The sequence below is a fragment of the Erpetoichthys calabaricus genome, chromosome 1 (assembly GCF_900747795.2).
Source record: "Erpetoichthys calabaricus chromosome 1, fErpCal1.3, whole genome shotgun sequence".
Taxonomy (NCBI): domain Eukaryota; kingdom Metazoa; phylum Chordata; class Cladistia; order Polypteriformes; family Polypteridae; genus Erpetoichthys; species Erpetoichthys calabaricus.
Window position 1 is genome coordinate 172,396,580 of NC_041394.2, and position 24,893 is coordinate 172,421,472.

The following is a 24,893-nucleotide window of genomic DNA, read 5'->3' on the forward strand; positions in this document are numbered from 1 at the left end:
TTGCTGACTGGGAGTTTGTTGAGTGTGCCCTTCTAGGGGCTTACATTTTGTGCAACGATAAGTAATGCCATGGAAATTGTTTAAATTGTGTATGAAGCCGAATTAGTAAGGATGGAAGAAAACGTTCACAGACTGACCTGCTCCAGCCCCTTTGGGCTTGACAGTAAACTGTTACCTCCATCCGTTAACATTTGAATCGGAGGAGCAGGAAGCGCCAATGCTGCCGCTGTAATTCCCGCCTGCCGCAGAACTACAGCAACTTCTTCGCTGGGTAGCCCCGCCCTGTTCCGGCGTTTTTGGTTGCTAAGCGACGGCGCATGGCTCCTCTAGTGGCTTCTCACAGTTGCCAAGAGATTTCAAACAATTCAAGCTTTTTTTTCTCTCTCTCTCTCTCTCTCTCTGTTGTCTCAAGTTGGAAAGCAGTTTGGAGTTACCTTTGGTGCTTTTGAAATACAGAGCGGCAGACGGCACAAGAGGTAAGTAACTGCCTCTTTTCTTTTGAGAGCGCCTGCGGGTACGTGTTCTCCACTTGCTGCAAAAGAGACGACTCAAGCAGCGTGCGCCGAGCCTTCAAGTCGGCATGCAGAAAAGGAGCGATCGGGCTTGCAAATGATCATTTGATGCTTTCTGCATTTTAACGAAGAGTTGCACAAAGCCGCGTTCACGAGAATTTCAACAGCACGAGTGGCTTACGCTTTCGTGAAGCTGAAGATGTAAAATGAATGAGAACGGCAGCATATTGTAAGATTGTAAGAGCGTTTGTCGTTTAGTCTGAAATTTGACAAAACTACGGAAAGAGGAGCGGCACGAGTAGAACAAAAACGGAATAAAACGCCATTAGGGAACAGCCCGTTTGCTCAAGAGATTTGTGCTTCACGTACTATTGCAGGGATATGGTGTATCTGAAAGCCTGCTGTTGAAAAGTCACAGCTAGTTTCAAAGAATATTTCAGAAACGTTAACACAGTAGACAGAGGTCGATTGATATACAGTATGGTAGTTCAAGCTCCTTGAAACTGGTTTCAGCTGTGTCATGAAGCTTTAAATACAAATAAAATAATATTTCCAGTTTACAGCCTTGAAAAAAACAGTAAACATTTTAATTAATGGGTCACTGTTTACTGGTCAGTATGTTACATAGTGATAAAACATTTAATTGATTTTCCAAATATATCTAATCTAGCAAGGATTGTGAGGGCTGAAACCTGTGCTGGCAGCAGTAGCATAAGGTCTTGCAACGAGTGGCAGTCCACCTTAGGGTGCACTCTGTCCCACTTCCAGTCAAGAGTTACCTGTTTTTTGCTGATGTAAAATCTATCCATCCATTATCACCACCACTTAATTAAGTTTGAGGTCATGTCAGGCTCATCTCAGGACACACTCCTGCACACACCATCACTCAGTTGCACTGGGCCAAGTGAGAGTCTGCTGTTAATTGAACAGGCACATCCTTGTGAGCACCTTCAGAAAAACACTTATGCAGTCACAGGAAGAACATGAAGATTTATCACAGTCATTGCCCATGTTAAGATCTGAACCCAGTGCTTTGGATTTGGGAAACAGCAGTCAAAAAAACTGGGCTTCTACGTCTACAAGTATAACTGTTAATATAAAAACATAACAAGTCATTTGAAAAAGCAAAGCCATCAAGTATTATACACATAGTATTATAGATGAATGTCTGTAGACACCTATTTGAAATATGATGCCATAGTTCCTTCAGTGTAAGGAAATGTATAAATATATTAAGGAGAGTAGTAGGAAACAAAGCCCAAGTCTGGCAACATGGTGCTTTTTGGAGAAAATAAACCTTAGGGGCCCACAGTCATTAGGCAAAGGCAACACAGAAGCTGTAACACACATAAAGTGCACCAGAATATAAGAAATTTGACAAATGGGAGGAGACCTTTCGGTCCATCAAGCTTGCTTGTTTAGCTAAGGTGTCACAATTTCTCATCCAGATACCTCTGAAAAAGATTCATTCAATGTTTTCGGTTTCAGCTTGGTAGTGTGTTCTAGATTCCCGTGACTTTTTGTGTAAAGATGTGCTTCCTAGCTTCAGCCTTAAATGCACTTCCCCTTAATTTCCACTGGAGTGCTTAAATACCTGATTCACCCTTAAGCTTAAAGAATTCTGCAGATTCTACTTTATCAATGCCTTTGAGAGTTTTGAAAACCCGAATTTGATCCCCACACAGTCTCCTCTGCTCGAGACGAAAAATGTGTTGCTGAACTACATGGTCTTAAGTCCTGGTATGCACCTGGCTGCTCTCCTCTACACATCTTCAGGTGCTTCAGTGCCTTTATTGTAGCATGGTGACCAGAACTGCACACAGTATAGCTTCCATGTAATGTCTTTCAGTTTAAATTCAATAGTTTTTTACAATATAACCTATCATTTTATTTGCCTCTTTAATTACTTCTGCACATTACAGAGATAATGAAAATGTGTCAACCTAAACTTCTAAATTCTTTTCAGAGGTTTCTTCCTGTAGGACAGTGTCTCCCATCTTGTATTTATAATTAATGTTCCTGCTTTCCACATGTAGCACTTTGCACTTTTCTAAATTAAAACAAGTCTTCAGGTTTGATATAAATTCCGAGACTGAAAGGGACTCTCTAAAATTAGATAATTCAATAGTAATATGTACACTGGTGGTCAAGGCTCTACCTCCTTTACTAGTTTTATCCATGGTATTTTAAGATGATCTGCCTTTTGTAATTACAGTGTACTCTGGAGTATAGTTACTAATAAATCCTATTGGGTAAAGAAGGGCTACACCATTTATCACGTGGAAAAAGTTTTTAATCTGGTCTGTAATTAACTTGATTCCAGGGTAATCGTTTAAGACTTGAAGTTGTATGGTTGTACTTCTTAGCTTTTGTTGCGAGAATTCAATTCAAATCAAACAATTTTAGCAGTTATGCCTGTCAATATTAACTAACAGCCCTAATGTTAGAGGATTTTCAAGACTGAGAAAGTTAAACAATGGTACACTAATCTGCGTTCATACTATTTAAATCAGTCTGTTGAAATATGATTTTACGCCAGATAGTACTCCGGTTTATTGTGTAATTTATGCTCCAAAATTATTGTTGTCATTATAAACAATTTACACAGTAAATGTCTAGATAATCTGCTGCATCTTTGTTTGAATTGCTTGTAGGTATGAAGGAAGGGGTTTGTGCCTTTTTGTATTTAATTTCAGCCACACTCAAAAATTCAGTTTACACTGTAAATTCTAATCAGGGTCAAAAACTACCTGTAGTATTTATACGAATCCATCTGACAGACATCCACAAGACTAGCCGTCTCGGTTAGTAGTATAAACACTTTACTGAATTACATCCCTGGATGCCCCATTAACTGTTGTAGTTCTTTACATATAAGAATCTACATATATATGAGAAACAGTGTAAAATCCTTCCATAGGATAAACAATTTCCCAAGAGTTCACTAAGTAAATTATTGTGATAATTTCTGCATTGTATTTGCTGAATGTTGTAAAGATAAAATATCGGTGCAAACAAATAGCTTAAAGACAATAGTAATCCTCATTCCCCAAAAGATCCCTTATAATAAATTTAACAGACTTAAACATATTCATCAAATAAGTGCAGAAACCTCTAAGGTCAAGATGTTCAGGCATCTCATACTTTATGTCCATACTTTATGAAGCCTACTAGTCCAGATCTTGACTGACAAAAGCCATTTATCAAAGGAAAGGGAAGTGAAGAGAGGGTGAATAGGGTGTGCAGGGTTGGAGATCGTCTTAGTGGCTTTACATATCAGTCTGGAAAATCAGTGCAAGTCCACAGTGGTGGTAGGGGGGTGATCATTTATTTTGAAATTGTTGCACATTATTCTTTCTCTTTCTATGGTTGTATCCATGTCCTTAACAGAGACGGCTGCCACAGCAAACTGTGATAGAGAAGATCAAGACACTTTCAATAACATACCTGTAGAAAAATGTCAAAGACATTTCGCTGGACATGGCTTCCATTTTTCAAATGGACCAAATATGTAGATTATTCACTCTGTTCCATGTTTGTCATAGTAGATCGAAGGATAGATAGAACTTTATTTGTTCCGGGGGGGAATTTGTCATTTTACAGAAGCTTTTTAAATAAATAAATAAACAGATAGATAGATAGATAAACAGATATTCACATGCAGTATGGTCTGAACACATACCAGAATGAATTAAAAAGCAAGAAGATTAAAAAGAAAGAAAACTTCTGACTTGGCTGCAACAGTTGCACAGAATTTTTTCTGAATTAGGTCTCTTCTCCGATATTGAATATATTCATGGAACACTGTGGCAACGCATTCTCCAACTTTTTAAAAAGTTTTCTTGTACTTTGAGTTGATTAACTTTTTCTACTGTATATTTTGTAGAAGTAACACAAATGTAATCCTAGTGCTACAGACAAAATAGTTGTCCAGTGAGCATAATAGATTAAAGCCATTCATGGTGAATTTGTTCCTTTTTGTGCTCCATAGAGATGGTGGACTCTCTCGGGACTGATTTAGAAGCAGGGGTCCTGGCCATGGAAATGAAATATTCTAAAACCCACACATTTTAGTTCAGGATCACAGGGGCTGAACCCAGTCCTGCTAGCACTGGGCACAACACAGAAAAAAGACCTAGACAGAATACCATTCCATCATGAGGCCTCCTCACATATGGGGAGTCACCACAACTTGCCTATCTTGCAAGGTTTTGGTGACATGAGGAGAATATGCAAACTCAACACAGGCAATGACTGGGTTTAGGATTTGAACCTACGAAGCACCACTTGTGAAGCAGCAGTACTAATCATTGCACAACCATGGTACGCAAGTAACAGCTCTTGAATTTTTAATGATTGGACTTGGGTCAGTCAGGTCAACGTTAACTTTTTTTGTTTCTTTGTATCATCATTCACATGTAAACTTTCTGCTTGTTGTGCTTAGGTTTGGCCAGTCTGCTCATGGAGCCTTTATTGTTGTGATTTTGCTTGAGCCCTGTCCCCGACTGTTGTTTTGTTGACTGCTTCTTCTTTATTTTATTTTTTGTGAATTGTTTTTATTTCTGTTAATAAAAATGGCGTTCTTTTTTTCTTTTTGTATTTGTTTTTTATTTTTAACTATTTTGTTGTTGTTCCTTTATTCCTTAATGATGTTATTTCAGTTTGCTGTTTACTTTTATCTCCTTGTGTTAAGTCTGTGGGAAGTGGAGCCTCCCACTATGGCAAGTGTACTGAGACCCTCAAGCTTCTTGGACTTATTTCAACTGGTTTCACTTCCACTAAAGTGGATCAGGTGGCACTTGGCAATCAAGACAAGTAAGCATCAATTCTTAGTGTGCTCTGTACCTGGCTAATGATGAAGCTTAGCAGAGTGTTGTGGATTGAGAGCTCATGGTATTCACAATTGATGAGAAGCAAAATCCCAGAGAAAGGTTCTGAGGACTTTTATAGAAGTTTTCTTTTTCTTTTTTATAGCATATCCACTGTTGATGCATTTATTATACTATCACTTAAATTGATCTAATATTCTTACAAGATGGTAAAATATTATAAGCTAAACTATACTTTGAAAATCCCAAAATTCATAATATAGGACATTTAAATTGTGTCATCCATCTCCATCATATTTTCTTGTTAACAGGACAGTTTTTATAGCCTAGAAACAATGAACTTACTTTCTAATTAGTACTATCGTCTATTATTATTATTATTTCTAATCATTACTTAATCAAAAAGCTCAATGTAGTGCATGAGCTCCCACTTCACTAGAATTTTCAAGGAAATGAGCACAACAAACATAGTTGATTCTAAGTTGTTTTGAGGTGTGGCATTTTTTTTCTGCTACATACATTATTTTACTGCAAACATCATGGTGCCACTTTGAGGTTTATTGAGTTCGAGTTGGTACTTTCTGTAATTAACTAAGTTAGATTTATGGAACACACCTTTTAACCTATGTTTTATTGCTATATAACTTTGTTTTGCTTCTTGCTGACAAAAAAGAACAATGGTGATGAATGGTGTAATAATTTAAATATTATACAATAATTGTTCTTTTCTATCTACAATATAGCTTTTAATGTTTCACCATTTTGTAATAAACATATGAGACTAATTTAAATGATAGTGTAACTAAGAATGCAGCTACATTAGAAATGCTAAAAAATCCTGCCACTTCCAAAAAAAGGTAGTGACAAATGACATAGTTTAAATGTTATATACTGTACTATTAATTCTTCGCGTTTTCAAAGGACAGTTAGGGTTACAATCCTTGAACATTTTGTAATGAGCATATAAGATTAAACTAAATGAGAATTTAGCAACATTATATAAATAAAAAAATGAAATTTTTTCTGAGGTTTTGCTTATTATTGAATGGGAGTTTCATGAACTCATAATCCACAATGCTACCTTAAAACTTGACCTTTAGCGTGGTAGGGAGCAGGCTAAGAGATGGCACTTAGTTGCCTTGGTTTCCAAGTACGACTTGCTCAGATCCTCTTTGGTGGAACCAAAACCAGCTAATTTGAGCCCGACTTGTCAATTTAAGTAATACTTTCTCATTAATTTAACAGCCCCTAAACCCTAACCCCCAGGTAGTTTGTTAACCTAATCTTGATATATTTATTTTGTAAACATGGCCTTTCTGATGTGTCTTTTGATAACTTTTCTTTTGTATATTTTGATTACTTTACCCTTTTTTGTTGTATATTTTTAGTTCTGTTCTCATTTGACAGAGGTTTAATCATCTTAATGGTATTACTGCTTATAATCATTATTAAATGAATTAAAGTTAAGATCATTTTGGAATTCATGGTCTTCAAATTATCTTTCTTTCTCTTCAATGAAAAACCGTGACATCAATCTTGTACACTCCAGTATAAATGGGTGACTCTTTACTCCTGTCACTGAAATTTGTACATCTGGGCTCTAACATGTTTTTTTATTTATACTACACACCTCCCATTCCATATAATCCACAAGGGGCTCCATTATATTGAGTGCTGTGACATAGACAGATAATAGGGTTACCTGAAGTAAATGTCATTTCTATGGACTCATCTTGAGATGTGTACTTGGTGACGTTGTACTTTATTTTGCAGGAAGTATCCAACTGAGGAGAATGGTAGAGTATATCCATAAAGGGATGCACATGGCCAGTGATAATACTTAGGTATGCTGTCACTTTTATATATTGTTCAAATGGTGTAAGAGGTCATGTGTGTCCCAAGAAAACATTCCCCACATCATCACACTTACTATTACTAGTCTATATCGTGGACACAAAGCTAGTTGGACCCATAGATTTCAACAGTTTTTGTCAAATTCTGACCCTTCCACTAGCATGTTGTTGCAGAAATTGAAACTTGTTAGACCAGGTGGCTCTTTTCTAATGTTTGTTCGTCCAGTTTTCACCCTGTGTGGTGTTCTGCTGCTGTTGCACTTTTGCTTAAAGTTCCAACATCTTGCACATTTAGAGATTCCATTTCGCACAGCCATAGAATTGCTGAAGTGCTGTCACTTGGAGTATTTGTCACCTTTCTGTCACTCTCTTCTAACCTTTTTTGTTAACAAGGTGTTTGTTTTTGTTCATATAAGTGCTGCTTTCTGGATTTTTTTGGTCACCACTCCATGTAAACTCTAAAACCTGTAATATGCACAAATCAGGATAGCACCTGTACCTGTAATGCTAGAACCACCAGTTATGGTGCCAACAATTAGACTATAGTCAAAGTGGTTTAGGTCATGCACCTCATTGTGTTCTAATGTTTGATCAAACAACCACGTTCTGACCATGTCTACAGGAGGTGCTCCAGCTTCCCAAACACCCAACACAAAGGCTCGGACACAAGCATAAGAGCACAAAGAGCTTTTTATTGTGGCGAAACTCTTCCAAAAAGTGTTTTCCACCACCAGCACTTTTACCAAGCATAGTGATATAGCACACAGCAATACAGTACTCTGCAACTGTTTGTCTTTTTTACTTCTTTCACTCTGTCACTATCTCTGCCTCTTCCAAGCAAAAGTTGCCCTCTTTCCTCTAAACTCTGCCTTTTGGAGTAGTAGCAAGCAGCTCCTTTTATGTGACCCCGGTAGTACTTGCAGTGTTCCATAATTGTGGTCCAGGAGCACTTCCTGGTTAGCTTGGAGCCAAGGCTGAATACAAGAACTCCAGTTCCTGTTATGCCCTGTGGGAAACCATGGTGCTGCTACAACCCAGGGGTGATGCCATCTGGCAGCCCAGGGCAGTTAATGTCCTGTATATGCTATATCTCCCGGTCTTTCTCGGCTGATGGCGTCCTGGCTAGGCCAGGGTCCCGGCTGTTTCTTACAGTGCTTATTTAGATTTTTTAGATATGTGATAGGCTGTCTGGTGGAGTCCATATTTACATTAATGGGTATTTGCATCTAATAAAGTTGCCACCGTGGGTATGTCTAGCTGTATGCATCTTCAGTCTCACTGTTCTATTTTAAAAGCTTCTTTCAGTAAAGTTAGCATTGTTTAAGAAAAAAAAAAATCTTCTTAAATTCATGAAATGTTTTGTTAAATAAATGCTGTTTTTTTCAGTCCCTGCTGGTCAGTAATTTCAAAACTATTACATTTTATTTCTTCTTTAGATTTGCGCTTTTGCACATATTCATTACTATTACTGTCCAGTATATTTACTTTACCTGTCGCACATGACCTGTCTTTAAGTCCACATTTGCTGTGCCCCTTGATTCTTTTAAATACTCTTCAATTGCCTTGTGCATGACCTTGATAAACTGCAAAAAAATTCCAATGGCCTCCTAAACCTGTGTTCCACTGTTAATCTAATCTTCTGATCCCCTTTGTCAAGTGGGGTTGGCAAGCAGTTTCAAGATAAGACTTGCATGTGAACAAAAATCATAGCATAATATTGAACATTATAAACTTTAGACTTTGTCATGCTTTGTTAATGTGAATTCAACTTCAATTGCTCTGTTTTCCTTTAAATTTAATGTTGAGTGATTATGTATGTTAATGTTGAAAGATTTAAAATTTTATTGTTTTCATCCATCCATCCATCCATCCTCTTCCTCTTATCCGAGGTCGGGTTGCGGGGGCAGCAGCTTGAGCAGAGATACCCAGACTTCCCTCTCCCTAGCCACTTCTTCTAGCTCTTCCAGGAGATCCCGAGGCGTTCCCAGGCCAGTCAGGAGACATAGTCCCTCCAGCGTGTTCTGGGTCTTCCCCGGGGCCTCCTCCCAGTTGGACGTGCCCGGAACACCTCACCAGGGAGGCGTCCAGGAGGCATCCTGATCAGATGCCTGAGCCACCTCATCTGACTCCTCTTGATGCGGAGGAGCAGCGGTTCTACTCTGAGCCCCTCCCGGATGACTGAGCTTCTCACCCTATCTTTCAGGGAGAGCCCAGACACCCTGCGGAGGAAACTCATTTCAGCCGGTTGTATTCGCGATCTCGTTCTTTCGGTCACCACCCATAGCTCATGACCATAGGTGAGGGTAGGAACATAGATTGACTGGTAAATTGAGAGCTTTGCCTTACGGCTCAGCTCCTTTTTCACCACAACAGACCGATGCAGAGCCCGCATCACTGCGGACGCCACACCAATCCGCCTGTCGATTTCACGCTCCATTCTTCCCTCACTCGTGAACAAGACCCCGAGATACTTGAACTTCTCCACTTGAGGCAGGATCTTGCTTCCAACCCTGAGAGGGCACTCCACCCTTTTCTGGCTGAGGACCATGGTCTCGGATTTGGAGGTGCTGATTCCCATCCCAGCCGCTTCACACTCAGCTGCAAACTGATCCAGAGAGAGCTGAAGATCACGGCCTGATGAAGCAAACAGGACAACATCATCTGCAAAAAGTAGTGACTCAATCCTGAGTCCACCAAACCGGACCCCCTCAACACCCTGGCTGCGCCTAGAAATTCTGTCCATAAAAGTTAAGAACAGAATCGGTGGCAAAGGTCAGCCCTGGCGGAGTCCAACTCTCACTGGAAACGGGTTCGACTTACTGCCCACAATGCGGACCAAGCTCTGACACCAGTTGTACAGGGACCAAACAGCCCTTATCAGGGGGTCCGGTACCCCATACTCCCGGAGCACCCCTCACAGGATTCCCCAAGGGACACGGTCGAACGCCTTTTCCAAGTCCACAAAACACATGTGGACTAGTTGGGCGAACTCCCATGCACCCTCCAGGACTCTGCTAAGGGTGTAGAGCTGGACCACTGTTCCGCGACCAGGACGAAAACCACACTGTTCCTCCTGAATCCGAGGTTCGACTATCCGACGGACCCTCCTCTCCAGAACCCCCGAATAGACTTTTCCAGTTAGGCTGAGGAGTGTGATCCCTCTGTAGTTGGAACACACCCTCTGGTCCCCCTTCTTAAAGAGGGGGACCATCACCCCAGTCTGCCAATCCAGAGGCACTGTCCCTGATGTCCATGCGATGTTGCAGAGACGTGTCAACCAAGACAGCCCTACAACATCCAGAGCCTTGAGGAACTCCGGGCGTATCTCATCCACCCCCGGGGCCCTGCCACCACCTTGGTGACCTCAGTCCCAGAGATTGGGGAGCCCACCTCTGAGTCCCCAGGCTCTGCTTCCTCATTGGAAGGCATGTTAGTGGGATTGAGGAGGTCTTCGAAGTACTCCCCCCACTGACCCACAACATCCCGAGTCGAGGTCAGCAGCGCACCATCCCCACCATATACTGTACAGTGTTGACACTGCACTGCTTCGCCCTCCTGAGACGCCGGAGGGTGGACCAGAATCTCCTCGAAGCCGTCCGAAAGTCGTTCTCCATGGCCTCCCTAAACTCCTCCCATGCCTGAGTTTTTGCCTCAGCAACCACCGAAGCCGCATTCCGCTTGGCCTGCCTCCAGAGTCCCACAGGACAAAAGGGACCGGTAGGACTCCTTCTTCAGCTTGACAGCATCCCTCACCACCGGTGTCCACCAACGGGTTCAGGGATTGCCGCCACGACAGGCACCGACCACCTTACAGCCACAGCTCCGGTCAGCCGCCTCAACAATAGAGGCACGGAACATGGCCCATTCAGACTCAATGTCCCCCACCTCCCTCGGGACATGGTCGAAGTTCTGCCGGAGGTGGGAGTTGAAGCTACTTCTGACAGGGGGCTCTGCCAGACGTTCCCAGCAGACCCTCACAACACGTCTGGGCCTACCACGCCTGACCGGCATCCTCCCCCACCATTGAAGCCAACTTATCACCAGGTGGTGATCAGTTGACAGCTCCGCCCCGCTCTTCACCCAAGTGTCCAAGACATGTGGCCGCAAGTCCGACGACACAACCACAAAGTCGATCATCGAACTGAGGCCTAGTGTGTCCTGGTGCCAAGTGCACATATGAACACCCCTATGCTTGAACATGGTGTTTGTTATGGACAATCCATGACGAGCACATAAGTCCAATAACAAAACACCACTCGGGTTCAGATCGGGGGGGGCCACCCAATCACGCCCTTCCAGGTCTCACGGTCATTGCCCACGTGAGCATTGAAGTCTCCCAGCAGTACGAGAGAGTCCCCAGAAGGTATGCTCTCTAGCACCCCCTCCAGGGACTCCAAAAAGGGTGGGTACTCCGAACTGCTGTTCGGTGCATACGCACAAACAACAGTTTGGAACCGTCCCCCCCACCTGAAGGTGGAAGGAGGCTACCCTCTCATCCACCGGGGTAAACCCCAATGTACAGGCTCCAAGTCAGGGGGCAATAAGTATGCCGGGGGCAACTCCAGAGTGGTACAGAGTCCAGCCCCTCTCAAGGAGATTGGTTCCAGAGTCCAAGCTGTGCGTCGAGGTGAGCCCGACTATATCTAGCCGGAACCTCTCAACCTCGCGCACAAGCTCAGGCTCCTTCCCGTTCAGAGAGGTGACATTCCACGTCCCAAGAGCCAGCTTCTGTAGCCGTAGATCGGACTGCCAAGGTCCCCGCCTTCGGCCACTACCCAACTCACACTGCACCCGACCTCCTTGGCCCCTCCCATAGGTGGTGAGCCCATGGGAAGGGGGACCCACGCTGCCTCTTTGGGCTGTGCCCGGCCGAGCCCCATGGGTGCAAGCCCGGCCACCAGGCGCTCGCCATCGAGCCCCACCTCCAGGCCTGGCTATTATTTTCATTATATTTTTTAATCTAAACTCATTGAAGAGTGATATATAATGAGCTAGGGATGAGGAGCATAGCTTTAAATGATGAGAGTATTAAAATAAAAAATAGATATCTGAAAGATTTCACTTGCAGACCTAATGTGACTTCTGCTGTGTGCCACTTGTTTTATGTCACATAGATGCAGCTTCACATAGGTACAGTATTTAAGAGGTCCTATGCCAATCTTGAGGGTAACTTGGTTTCTTGTAATTTAAATGAAAGAACACTTCTTCATACCGTGCGCCTGAGCCAAAAATGATCAGCACTGCAAACCTCAGTGTTACTGTAAGTGTGAGTCACATTTTGACTTTTAACCCAGTTATCAGTTGTATTGCTGTGAAGGTTCAACACATTGGTGAGGAAGGCTTTCAACTTCTGACCTAATGCAAAAATGGTGCATTACATGGAGACAAAATACAATAAAAGGATACAAATTTGGAAGCTCAATTAAATATGGATCTCCTGGAGATACAGCAATCCAAAAGAATTTGGTGAAACTCCTGCCCCCTTGCTATCTAGATGGACGGATTAGGTTGTTCTATATTGTGTTACTGTGGGGTGAGTGGAACTCACTAAGTTCGTTTTTGGATTGGTTGACCATAAGTTGAACACACACACCGAAGATGCACAAACAGACCCTTTTCACATAAGCACTGATTTTTAGTGAAGTCTGCAAAGCCTATCACTCCTCAACATTCCACACAGGGACTCCTTAGTTTTGGCATGAACAATACATGGGTGTCCCTGGATATAACCTAGACTTAATGCCTGATATACTTTGGTCCCCAAAAATAACCTAGGGACAAGGATGCTGATACACCTTAGTTAATGCAACTTACCAACCAAAGATATGTAACTCCCAATCATGCTGTTCTCTAATGGGAATTTATCCCTTAATCTGCTAACCCTAAGAGAAAGAAAGAGAAAATCTCCCCACAACAGGTGCCCTGTATGTAACTTATTACATCAGTCATTCATGAAATGAAAACAAAGTAATGGCAAATTACTGTTTATTAAACATGAAATATTAGTAGCAGTAGAAAAGGTAGTAGAAAATATAAATGGATGTAAAAGTCTGTTTGAGTAGTCTTAAATAAAAATGCTTTAAAGTCAGAAAGCTTACTGAAGTTTAGTAGCTACTGTAAGTAAATGTCAATGTCAAAGGAGAATGCCATCCTGGGCAGCTTGTTTAAATTTAGCACTCGGGCTGATGCATAGATGGCTTCTTCAACATCCAGGTTAATAGAGTTTCCCAGATGGAAAATGGAGTCTCTCTACTGTATATCCCTTATGCCTCTTCTTCAGACACCCTTCTCTCTTGGACAGGCTGCTTTTATGTCCAAAAGTAATGTGGGGCTCCAGATGTTTTGATGTTACATACAGATGACTTGCCACTAAATCTGGTGATGGGCAGCTGTGCCTGAAAGTTTTGATGCTAGGTGCTTTATCTGTGCATTTTTTTGCTGTCTAGAGTTCTCTTTACTGCCGGGTTGTAAACTGTCTGCTCATTCTAAGATTTTGCACTAGATTAAAATGAAGGAATGTATGCATAGATTAAGATAACATGCACTGTACAGTACAACAATATAATTTTTCATTATTTTGTGTGGAATGTATTTACATCACAGTCCTTCTGAACAAAAAGAAATGTGTAACCTAGGCAGATTGCACCTTGGATTTTAATATAGTCCCTCTATTTCCAAAGTATTGTTTATATGCCTCCAGGACATACAATCTGAAGATGGTTAATGTGCTACATGGAATCAGCCTGTACCATGGAGATAGCTGAAAAATGGGAAAGGAATAACAAACTGATGTGTTAGCCCTCTTTTGTGTTGAATTATTTGTTCTTTTGAATTATGTGTTTCTTTTCACATCTCAAGAATATGACAGAAACCTCATATACACTATTTTTCTGCTTTCTAAGAAAAGGAAAAAAAGGTGATGTTAAGGTTTTTGGTGTCAATTGTAATTGCCCCATGGGGTTTAACCTTAGTGTGCAGTGTAATTCAAAGTGGAATAAAGGTCTAAAAAGTAACAACTTGTACTATGCCTCACTGATCATTTGTCGCCATGTCAAAATGTTTCTATAATCATCCTTTACCCTATTTCTACTAAAATCCCTTTGAGTCATTATTCTTTTCATTAAATTAAATCATACATACGCTTAAGTAAGTTTATTAGCATATTATGTTAACTTGTGGTGATTGGCACTTTAGGGATTGATCATGTAAAACAGGGGTGTCCAACTCCAATCCTGGTGGGCTGCAGTGACTGCAGGTTTTCATTCTAACCATCTTCTTAGTTAGTGAGCCGTTTTTGCTGCTAATTAACTTGTTTTAATTGATGTGACTCACACCTCTTAATAGTTTCTTTTTCCTTAATGAGCAGCCAAACAATAATGAGACACAAAACAAGCTGCCACATGACCAGCTAACCTGAAAATAAAGAAAGGTGAAGGTCTCGGTCTGTTCAGGTCACCAAAACATCTTGACGGTGGTCTTAGAAAAAATAGAAAATCCACAGTCTCCTGTGGCAGAATGAGAGCAGCAACAAGTCATGATATTCGATAATGGCTTTCATTAACAGCAAGTAGTGGCTTCTAATTAAGAAACTAGTTGGAATGAATTTGGCTTGAGTTTGACATTCCAATTTAGCTGGTCATCTATTGGCTTGTTTCACATCACATTTCTGTTTGGCTGCCATTTAATAAAGAAATGAATCAATTCAGAGGACTGAATGCTTAAGAACAGGGCTATTAAAATGAAGGGAAAGGGAGTTAATTAGCAGTGAAATCTGCTTGTTGATTAGGAAAAGGGTTAGGATGAAAACCTGCTGCAACTGTGGAATGGAGGGTGTACAAAATTTTCAAAGGCGTTTGATCAGAGGTAGAATAAAATGAGAGATGAGCCTGAGAAAGTGAAAACTGTAGCCGTGTCAAGCCTTATAGGTTCCTGAAAGGGGTGAGCCCATCTTAGGATCCTTAAAAATGTTAAATATATTTTAGTACAAGGGTAAATCACCCCAGTCCGTGAGAATGTAAAAGCCATCAAAAGGAGCCAAGTGTGTATCTCTACAATTGTTAATGATGAAAATTAGGTTTTGTACATATGATTTATTAAACAGGAGTGTGGCTTAGTTTAACAACCATTAAAATGTTAATCTTGATGTTAATTTTAAAGAAATAGAGACTTTTGGTGCCAGTGGTGGTGAGTTTCATGTACCAGTGTTGCTTGAAATGTTTTAATTAGCTGAAGGTTTGATATGAAACACAATTCAAAATCTCCTTGATCTGACTTTTTGTGTGCATCTTGTTATTTTTCAGAAGAGCATGGCAGACAGTGAAAATGAGGGGAGTGACATTGGGAAGGATGATTCAAGTGAATTGTTGCATTCAGGTAAAATGTACCAGAAATTAGAAAAGCAGGTCAAATATTGTAATGACCAATAGCATTCAGTAATTCAGCATGTAGGATGTACTAACTCTTGCAGGTTGTTTAACCCTTTCACTTTTGGCAGCTGGTTTCCTATCAGTAGTTGGAAATATGATTTCTAAATGTGCAAGGCTCAATATTCATTCACTGGGATATCTCAAATAGAGTGCATTGTACACATTTTAGAAAATGTAAAACTCTTTTAAAAGCATTTTAAAAATCTTTTATCTTAAAACAGCCAATAGAGGACAGTAGTGTATGGGGAATGGTGGACTCATTTTAGGTGTGTTCACATAAAATGCCAAGCACCTATTGCCATTATCTAATTTTTCATTTAGAAATTATTTTGATTTATCATAAAACAGAGAACTGTTCTGTTCAACCTCAATTAATGATAATTTAATGTTTCAGATTTAGCTTGAGAGATGATATTTCAACTTGTGTATTTTTCTTTTTTACTTACCTGTGTTCTTTTTCTAACTTGTTACATATTGCCTAACTTTGAAGGGGTAGGACAGATGTTGCCCAGATTGTTTTCCTCAAAAATCTAAAGATACTGGCTGGGATTAAACTCGTATAACATGTGGACAGGCCCTTTGTGTCAGATGAATATGGTGAGGCTGAGTTCATTTGTGTGGCAGGGGTCATTTCATTGACACAAGGATGCATTAGATCAGTGTTTCTCAACCTTTTTTCTGTGGTGGCACAGTTTTTGTAACCAAAAACATCCCAAGTCACACCACTATTTTACTAACCACAAACATATTTTATCTTATACACATGCTCAACTGTCCAAAGGGGTGGGGCTACCAGATAAGCTGGTTAAAAAAGCAGCTTCAAGATCAGCTTTGTGATTCAGTACGTTGCATCTCCTAGCTGCTTCGTCCCTTTACCCGCCCCTCTCTGCCTCAGAGGTAACTCATATTCTCACTATGCACCAGCCCTGTGAGGCTCACCCTGGCAGATGCACTTTAGCAGCCAGGGGACGTGTCTGAAGTGCTCTAAGTACTGTCTCTGCGACATAGTGATCTTGGAGCTGCTTTTATTCCAACTTCTCCAGGTAGTCCTGTCCTCCTCAGACAGGTCTCAACCACTTGCAGAGCTTGTCCCTCTCAGGTTCTGACCCAGGTGTGCTACACTATTATTTTCACAGTACACCTGGGAATCTTTCATGGTGCAACACTGTACTGCAGCACACTGGTTGAAAAGCACTGCATTAGAGAATGAGATCTTTTGTGCAAAGTGGAAAACACTTGCTATTGCTGGAGGTGTTAGTTTTTGCACTCTTGCTCATCTAACAGTGATCACCAGCATAAACTTGGGAGACTTTTTTACATCCAGATTCAAGGTGACGGTTTTATCTGCTCATCAGAGCATTCACTTACTCCATGTTGAGTAACTTAAATGGTCCAATTTCTACAGCAGTTCACAAAAGAAGGTTTAGGCGGTGAAGAATTTACTGTACTCAAAGCTCATAATTTTGTCTCCATTTTGACATTTGACCATATATTTCTGTAGCAGTTGGACAAATGAGATTATGACATTATTCGGCTAAAATTTGGTAAAAAAAGATCTCTCTTTGATATGATGAATTGGAAGGGGGCTAAGAACAGAGCCACAGCCACTCTACATCAAGAGGGGCATTGCAGGTTATTTGCAGATCTAGTGAGGATGTCCCTAAGGTGGCTGTCGCAGAAAAAGCACGAGTCACAACAGCTCAGAGACAGGTCCAGGACACGTGGGACACTTTATATCTCTTTGCCTGGTAATTCCCCAGGATGATTTGGAGACTGTTGCTAGGGAGAGGGAAGCGGCGATTACTAAACTCAGCTTATTATCACAACCCTTACTAGTTAGAGGGATACAAGGGGGAATGAGGTGAAAAAAGTATGTGTTTGTCGTTATTTGACATACAAGTGCCTGTTCATTATAGAACCACATTTCAGTAACAGTTCAAAAGAAACCAAAGTTTTACATTTTTTGCTGTGAAACTGCAATCTTTGAAACCTCTCAACTCAGCTAACAGATTTTTAAAATATATCCTTATTTATACAGTTGATAGATCTCAAAGGTTTTGTTCTTTCATTATTAATGGTCTGGCATAAATCTGCAATGATTAGTTTTGTAAGTTTTTAAAGTAGCTGAAATTTTGGAAGTCATAGGATTAAAATAACTTGCTAGCAGTTTTAGGAAAATGTGCATTTAAGCTTTTTGATATTACAGTTTTGGATGGATATTGCTTTCAAAGATATCATAACTCAGAGTCTTTATGACATAACCTTCTTAGGAAATAATTTAGTGCTTGTCCTGGAACTTTAAGCTGCTAATAATGTGGACAGTTTGAGAAATAAGTTATCAAACATCTAATTAGACAGCATGGTACACATTTCACAAATATCCTTAATAAATCAAACTCATCCCAATATTAGAGAAAGCAGATCATCCAGTTAAAAAGTGTTAATTTTGGAAGTTGCTAAGCATTAGTGTATGGACTTTGCATAGTCTCTATATACAGTACATGGATTATCTCACCTGTTTTCTTTGATTACCACATTAATTGGTTACAGTGTGTTGTTGGCTACCTCTTTGGAGTATGGAATTGCTTTCCTGCCAGGCCAACCTTCTTTTTTGCTTTTTCCTTTGAGTCATGGAGGGTGCAATATTTTTTTTGTAAACACAATTCGGCTCCAAATTTTTTTTCTTGCTACAGATAATTTCATAAACTATAAATCTTCCTTGTGATCTCACTAGTGTTATTCTAGAAACTATTTTTATTGATCTGGAAACTTTTTTTAAAACTCAGTTTCTCCTACTTATCCTGCTGCATTGAATATTATACAAACTGGTTTAACCTTTTTATTTATATCAATTTTCAGAACTGGACAATGATCATCCTAAATGTCCACAGAAAAGAGACCACTGTGATATTCTCATGGACTCCATAGACGCACAGCTTAGTGAAATGCAGGTCAGTGAAATTTCAACAATCTTCATCAGGAATTTTTTGAAAAGTTTGACTTTTTACAGCTCCATATATGGTATACTTTTTGTTGCATAAGTCTTTATATATGATCATCAAATTTCATGTAATTTATTAAAAATAAGTTTACCTAAACGTAGTAGTGACACAAATGTACGCCTTATTATAAAGACGCATAAAAGGATAATTAAGCTCTACAACCACTTTTTGTTGTGCAATGTCATACATTCTACCTTTATTTGCAACTTTGCATTAGAAAAGTGACCCAGTTTTTCTATGAGAATTCAGTCAACTCCTTGTTCAATGCCTCAATATTATATTGCCTGAACTGATGAATTTTAATTTCAAGATTGTGGAGGGCAATTAAGAGACCAGCTCTGAATATATTTTAATCCATCATAATTGTGTGTACATTTACTTCCTATTTATCTATCCATTATAAAACCTACTTGATCAAGACCAGGGCCATATGAGACAGTATTTGATGCAATCCAGGAGGCAACTAGAGACATCATTAAGTCTGATATGCCTGTCATTGGTTGTTGAGAAGAGAACTAGAACTAAAGTAAAAGAAAGATTGTCATGGAGAGACAGTGTGCAAACACCACACTGACCAAGAATATGCAAGTCTTACGGATTCTAAAGGTTAAGGGATAAATGATCAACATGGTCTACCTGATCGATCTTTACACACGCTTGGGCTAAATTGTTTCACTGACATTTTTTTATTTGCATTTTAGGTAATTGAAAAACAAATGATGCTTAAACCAGTACTAACAAAGTCAAAATCTAAGCATTATTACAGGAAACAGTAAATACTGAAATCTCTATGCATACTTTAAAAAACTCTTCAGGGCAGTTTTTCATAACATTAATTTTGTCACCAAGTCACTTTGCCAGGTTTATGAAACTTACTGTTATGAGATTTGTATTTGCATCAGGAAATAATATTTGTTGAAAACACTGAAAAGTAACATTTAATATATAGAATTTTAAATCTTACACACTACTAATGCTTTAATTTGTTTTTTTTTTATTTCTCATTCCTTTTATGTTTGAAATCATGTAAGAATTTAAAATAAAACACACAACTCCTATTATCCTGCACTTAAATTCAAGCTCTGGATAGTCTGCTATAGACAGTTTGGGGTTGCCAATCAAATTAACACGCACGTCTTTGGGATCTAGCAGAAAACTGAAGAACTCATAAAATTAAATGAATAATTTTTTACACAGCATACGTTTTAAAAAACACAGAGCACTTTACTTATTTCCAAATATTAGTTAAAAAATTGTTATATTCATGGACATGAAGCACTGTGCAATATGTGCACATAATTATTCATATACAGTATATCCAAGTAAATTTAGAGTTGATGGTAGCTTGCAACCCCTTTCCAAGTAGCTCACAGATGGGTTAATGAATCCTACATAAATTTGAAAACTTGATTAGTCAAATTAGGGGTGGGCAATCTTTCCAAAAAATCATATCACAATCTTTTTAACACAAAATCACGATCCACAATCTGAATTGCAATCTATCTTTTCAATGTGGCATACACTTAAAAGAGAAATATCCGGACTCAAACTCATCAAGACCTAAGTAACACTTTATTTTAAATATCAAACAAAGTTGAATTTTGTTATCTTGTTTGCTAGCTAAGCAGAGTTAAGGAACACGCCCCGAAGCTGGCGAGTAAGTGAGGAAGCCCCCATAAACCCGGCCTGTTGTGTGGAGCTCAGATTCGTGCAAATAAATCGGTATCGCAAGTGAAACCTGATACATAGTGAAATGAGAGAAGTTGCAAAATCAACCGGAATGTTCAAGCAAATTATAGAAAAAAACCTGATCTAAATCTGTTAAGTAGTTCTCTCGTGAAAAGCGGACAGACATACAGACAGAGAGACATTGGATTTTATACGTATATTAGTAAACCTTCAAAATAACGTGCAGTTAAAGTCTCAACGGCAATTCAGCATTTCTGGAGCTTAGTAGAGCCAGATAACTATAAGAATCTTCACCAAGCAGCTCTGAAAATGTCTGCTTTGTTTGGGTCTACATACCTCTGTGAGTCTGCCTTTTCTGACATGAATGTCATGAAATCAAAGTTCAGAACAAGACTGACAGATGAACATTTAAATGACTCCATAAGAGTGAACCTAAGTGGCTACACTCCACCATACACCTCTCTTGTTGACTCCATGCAGTGCCAGTCATCTGACTACCTAAAAAACACGTCATACGTGCAACTGGACATGTGAACACTCTTGTGAAGTGAAACAGTGACATGGAACAAAATGACAAATGAATAAGTAACATCTGTGTATTTGGAATTGCATTGTTTTGTTTTGACAGCATTCATGTTTTAACTCAATAGTGTGAGATACACTAGAAAATGCATACAGACATACAAAATGCAGTTGCAGGTGAACTAAATATTTTTTGTGATGTTTTAGTGCAAAATGTGACTTGCGGACACCAAATTTTCTAAATGTTCAGGCAAAACAAGCTTATTCAGTTTGGGGTGAAATAAGCTATGAGAAGAAACGTTAGAAAACATGAGTAGCTCTCGGTTTTCATTTTGTAAATGTAGCTCTCAGGAGGAAAAAAACATTCTGCTACCGTTCCACTCAGAGTGACTTGGCTGTTGTTGAAAAATGTTCCTAAAATCTATAGACCTCTCACTTTTCTATACCTTTTATAAGAACTGCTTTTTTGATGAGGAAAGATAATAGTGCCATTTGAATTTAAAGTGATGTTCAGTGATACATTAAATATGTAAATTGGTTAAAACATTTCTATCCAATTACAACACTTTCTTCTATACTATGCATTGTGTTGACTTAGGAAATGCAAATTTATGTGAGTGTCAAAGTAGATCATATCTTCTTTTTCATTTTTTCCCCTCTATGTATGGTCGATGTTTCTGATCAAACTTTCTTCATATAGCTTGGTCCAGCATCTCCTCCTCAGTAAAACCCTTTTCCTACAAATCTTCTTTTACTATATCCATCTACCTCTGTTTTGGCCTTCCATCACTTTTGTTTCCCATGTACTTCTATTTCCATCACTCTTTTGCCCATATATACATTGTCTGTCCTCATCACGTGTCCATACCACTTCACCTAACTTTCCTCTACTTTCTTAGATATCTCTTCCACTTTTGTTATATTTCTAGTTGTCTCAGTGCATCCATCTCAACATTCTTATTTTTGTCACATCTAATTTCTTCTCCTGTGCTCCCTTTACTGCCCATGTCTGCGCTCCATACATCATTGCTGGTCTTAACCACTGTCTTAAAAACCTTACCTTTAACCTTCTCCTTAATTCTTCAATCACACAATGCTCCTGATACCCCCTTCCAATTGTTCCACTCACCCTCCACTTTGAGGGTTATCTCTACGTCTAATTCTCCATATTGGTCTACCACTGTAGACCATATACGTCTGAGTTTATTTACTAAGTTACAACTTTTAAATGATGATTTTCACTTTATATATTGAATGGTCTCTGTTGAATACACACTTGCTTATGTGTTAGTAGGTTGAAACTCATTGTTTTGTTGTGTTTTTTTTTTGTAGTCTCAGACTGCTGGGGGAGACACTTGCTTCTCTGACTATACTATGGATGTTTTAAGAACAGGTAAGTTTGTTTTTATGAAATTCCAAAGTGTTTTCTTTTCTTTTTTTTTATCCAAGTGCCATTTAGGAGTTTCATGTTCAATGAATGAATCAGTCAAACCTTATAGACCCTTTCACATAGCAGAATGTTATATGTCAATATAGACAGCACATAACAGTAGAATTCAAGTAACAAAGTACATTGCAAAAGTATCCAATTTGGGAGTAAAGGACATGGAAACAAACTCAAGACAGAGCATTCAAAAACAGATTAAAAAAACACCAGAGCAAATTGTCAAGTGGCGAGAAACAAAGAGCAGTGGAATTATATGTTGGGCCTGTAGGTCACATATGTTTTTTCAAAATTTCTTAGTCAAACAGAATGAGGTTGTGTTTATGTTAGTAAATATTGATTTGTGTTGTAGAGCATCACTTATTTCATTAATACATAGGGTCACTTCTATTTATTTTGAAGTTGTTTTTTGATATTTAAAGCATAAGCCTGCTAACCTCATAAATGTTCTAATTAATCAAAGAGTTCATTGCACATAATAGAGATATGAGGACCCAGCCCTGGAGCCATGCTGAGGGATTGGTGTTTGCTAGGGGTGCCAGGTGACACACATCTCTCAGTTTGGCTCAGCCTGAAAATTCTACATTGAGCTGCAGCACCCACAAGACAAAGGGTGAGAGTTAGGTACAGTGCAAGTTACGTGACCAGCAACTGCAGGATTGACCTAACTATATAAGACCTTGGAATTAGAAATCTTTTCTGGTTTTCTGGTTTGAAGTGGTAAAATGCTCTGTTTTTATTTTAGGGTCATTAAGCCCAAGTCATTCTGTTTGCAAGGAAATTGAACTTGGTAGCAGCCATAGCATTCCAGAGGGTAGTGTCCTGTTTGAAAGAGAACTAACAAATACTCTTTCAGAAGATGAACTGACAGGTATTTATTTATTTAAAAGCTTTGCGCTTACTCTTTTCTCTTTCAGTGCTTTTAAACTGAAAAGTGAGGCTAAAGCAAAATTACTTTGGCAAATACTGATTTGTCTTCAATGTAATTCATCCAACATTTCCTATAATTCAGACACTGTACTCAATGTTATTTAGTCCCTTGGAGTAATTACTGTAAGGGTGCTTATTAATATTATATTGACTATTATCTCTTGTGATAATGATAATGGTGATAATTGACCCTCAGCTCTGTGGCAAGCCGAAATACCATTTAGAGATATCTTTTAGTAATTTAAAGATATTTTGAAATATTATAACTTATTTTGTCCAGATTTTGTAGGACCTGCCCCTGTCTTCAGACAGTTTCTTTACTTTGTATTTCCAGTGTTAAGCAGAAACCTCTTTAACACTTTAGTTATTGGTTAATAATTATTCTAACCGACTGAGAAAAGCTATTCTTATTATTTGCAACACTTAAAACTGGAATACTTTGTAAAGTTGACTTAAGCATTGTCTTCAGAAATGCCCTATGGTTAGAGCAAACACACATTTAATAGCAACAGGATAAATGTCTTGTGCTGATCCCGACTGAAGTCTTACCTTTGTCAGTGAGAGAATGACCAACACTACATACTATCCACAGAATAAGATCTAATTAACCAGAGGAATTAAAAATATTATACATTTTATTGCAATAAGAAGAAATAAAACTTCAGTCTGACTAAGCTGTGAACTTACTTACCTGGGTTTTGTGAACTAACTTGGCAGCATCAGCAGCAAAGAAGCAATTCTGGACATAAGAGTCTCAAAATCTAAAAATTCTTCTATTAGAATATACAGTACTGCATACATTTGTCGCATAATTTTATATACAGTATATATAAAGTATGGTATATACAGTGGTGTGAAAAACTATTTGCCCCCTTCCTGATTTCTTATTCTTTTGCATGTTTGTCACACAAAATGTTTCTGATCATCAAACACATTTAACCATTAGTCAAATATAACACAAGTAAACACAAAATGCAGTTTGTAAATGGTGGTTTTTATTATTTAGGGAGAAAAAAAAATCCAAACCTACATGGCCCTGTGTGAAAAAGTAATTGCCCCCTGAACCTAATAACTGGTTGGGCCACCCTTAGCAGCAATAACTGCAATCAAGCGTTTGTGATAACTTGCAATGAGTCTTTTACAACGCTCTGGAGGAATTTTGGCCCACTCATCTTTGCAAAATTGTTGTAATTCAGCTTTATTTGAGGGTTTTCTAGCATGAACCGCCTTTTTAAGGTCATGCCATAGCATCTCAATTGGATTCAGGTCAGGACTTTGACTAGGCCACTCCAAAGTCTTCATTTTGTTTTTCTTCAACCATTCAGAGGTGGATTTGCTGGTGTGTTTTGGGTCATTGTCCTGTTGCAGCACCCAAGATCGCTTCAGCTTGAGTGACGAACAGATGGCCGGACATTCTCCTTCAGGATTTTTTGGTAGACATTAGAATTCATGGTTCCATCTATCACAGCAAGCCTTCCAGGTCCTGAAGCAGCAAAACAACCCCAGACCATCACACTACCACCACCATATTTTACTGTTGGTATGATGTTCTTTTTCTGAAATGCTGTGTTCCTTTTACGCCAGATGTAACGGGACATTTGCCTTCCAAAAAGTTCAACTTTTGTCTCATCAGTCCACAAGGTATTTTCCCAAAAGTCTTGGCAATCATTGAGATGTTTCTTAGCA

At 39.2% G+C, this 24,893-nt stretch overlaps 1 protein-coding gene across 1 annotated transcript in view; it reads left to right on the plus strand.

Annotated features, from left to right (window-relative positions):
• The first annotated feature begins 398 nt into the window (after positions 1 to 398).
• The window catches only part of si:ch211-102c2.8 (trichohyalin), a 114,109-nt gene continuing 89,614 nt past the window's right edge, over positions 399 to 24,893 (plus strand). The window contains exons 1-5 of the mRNA XM_051931940.1: positions 399 to 476; positions 15,495 to 15,567; positions 18,480 to 18,571; positions 22,166 to 22,226; positions 23,023 to 23,148. Coding sequence (XP_051787900.1) covers positions 15,501 to 15,567; positions 18,480 to 18,571; positions 22,166 to 22,226; positions 23,023 to 23,148 — 346 coding nt within the window. The 5' untranslated portion in view covers positions 399 to 476; positions 15,495 to 15,500. The remainder of the gene's footprint in view (positions 477 to 15,494; positions 15,568 to 18,479; positions 18,572 to 22,165; positions 22,227 to 23,022; positions 23,149 to 24,893) is intronic.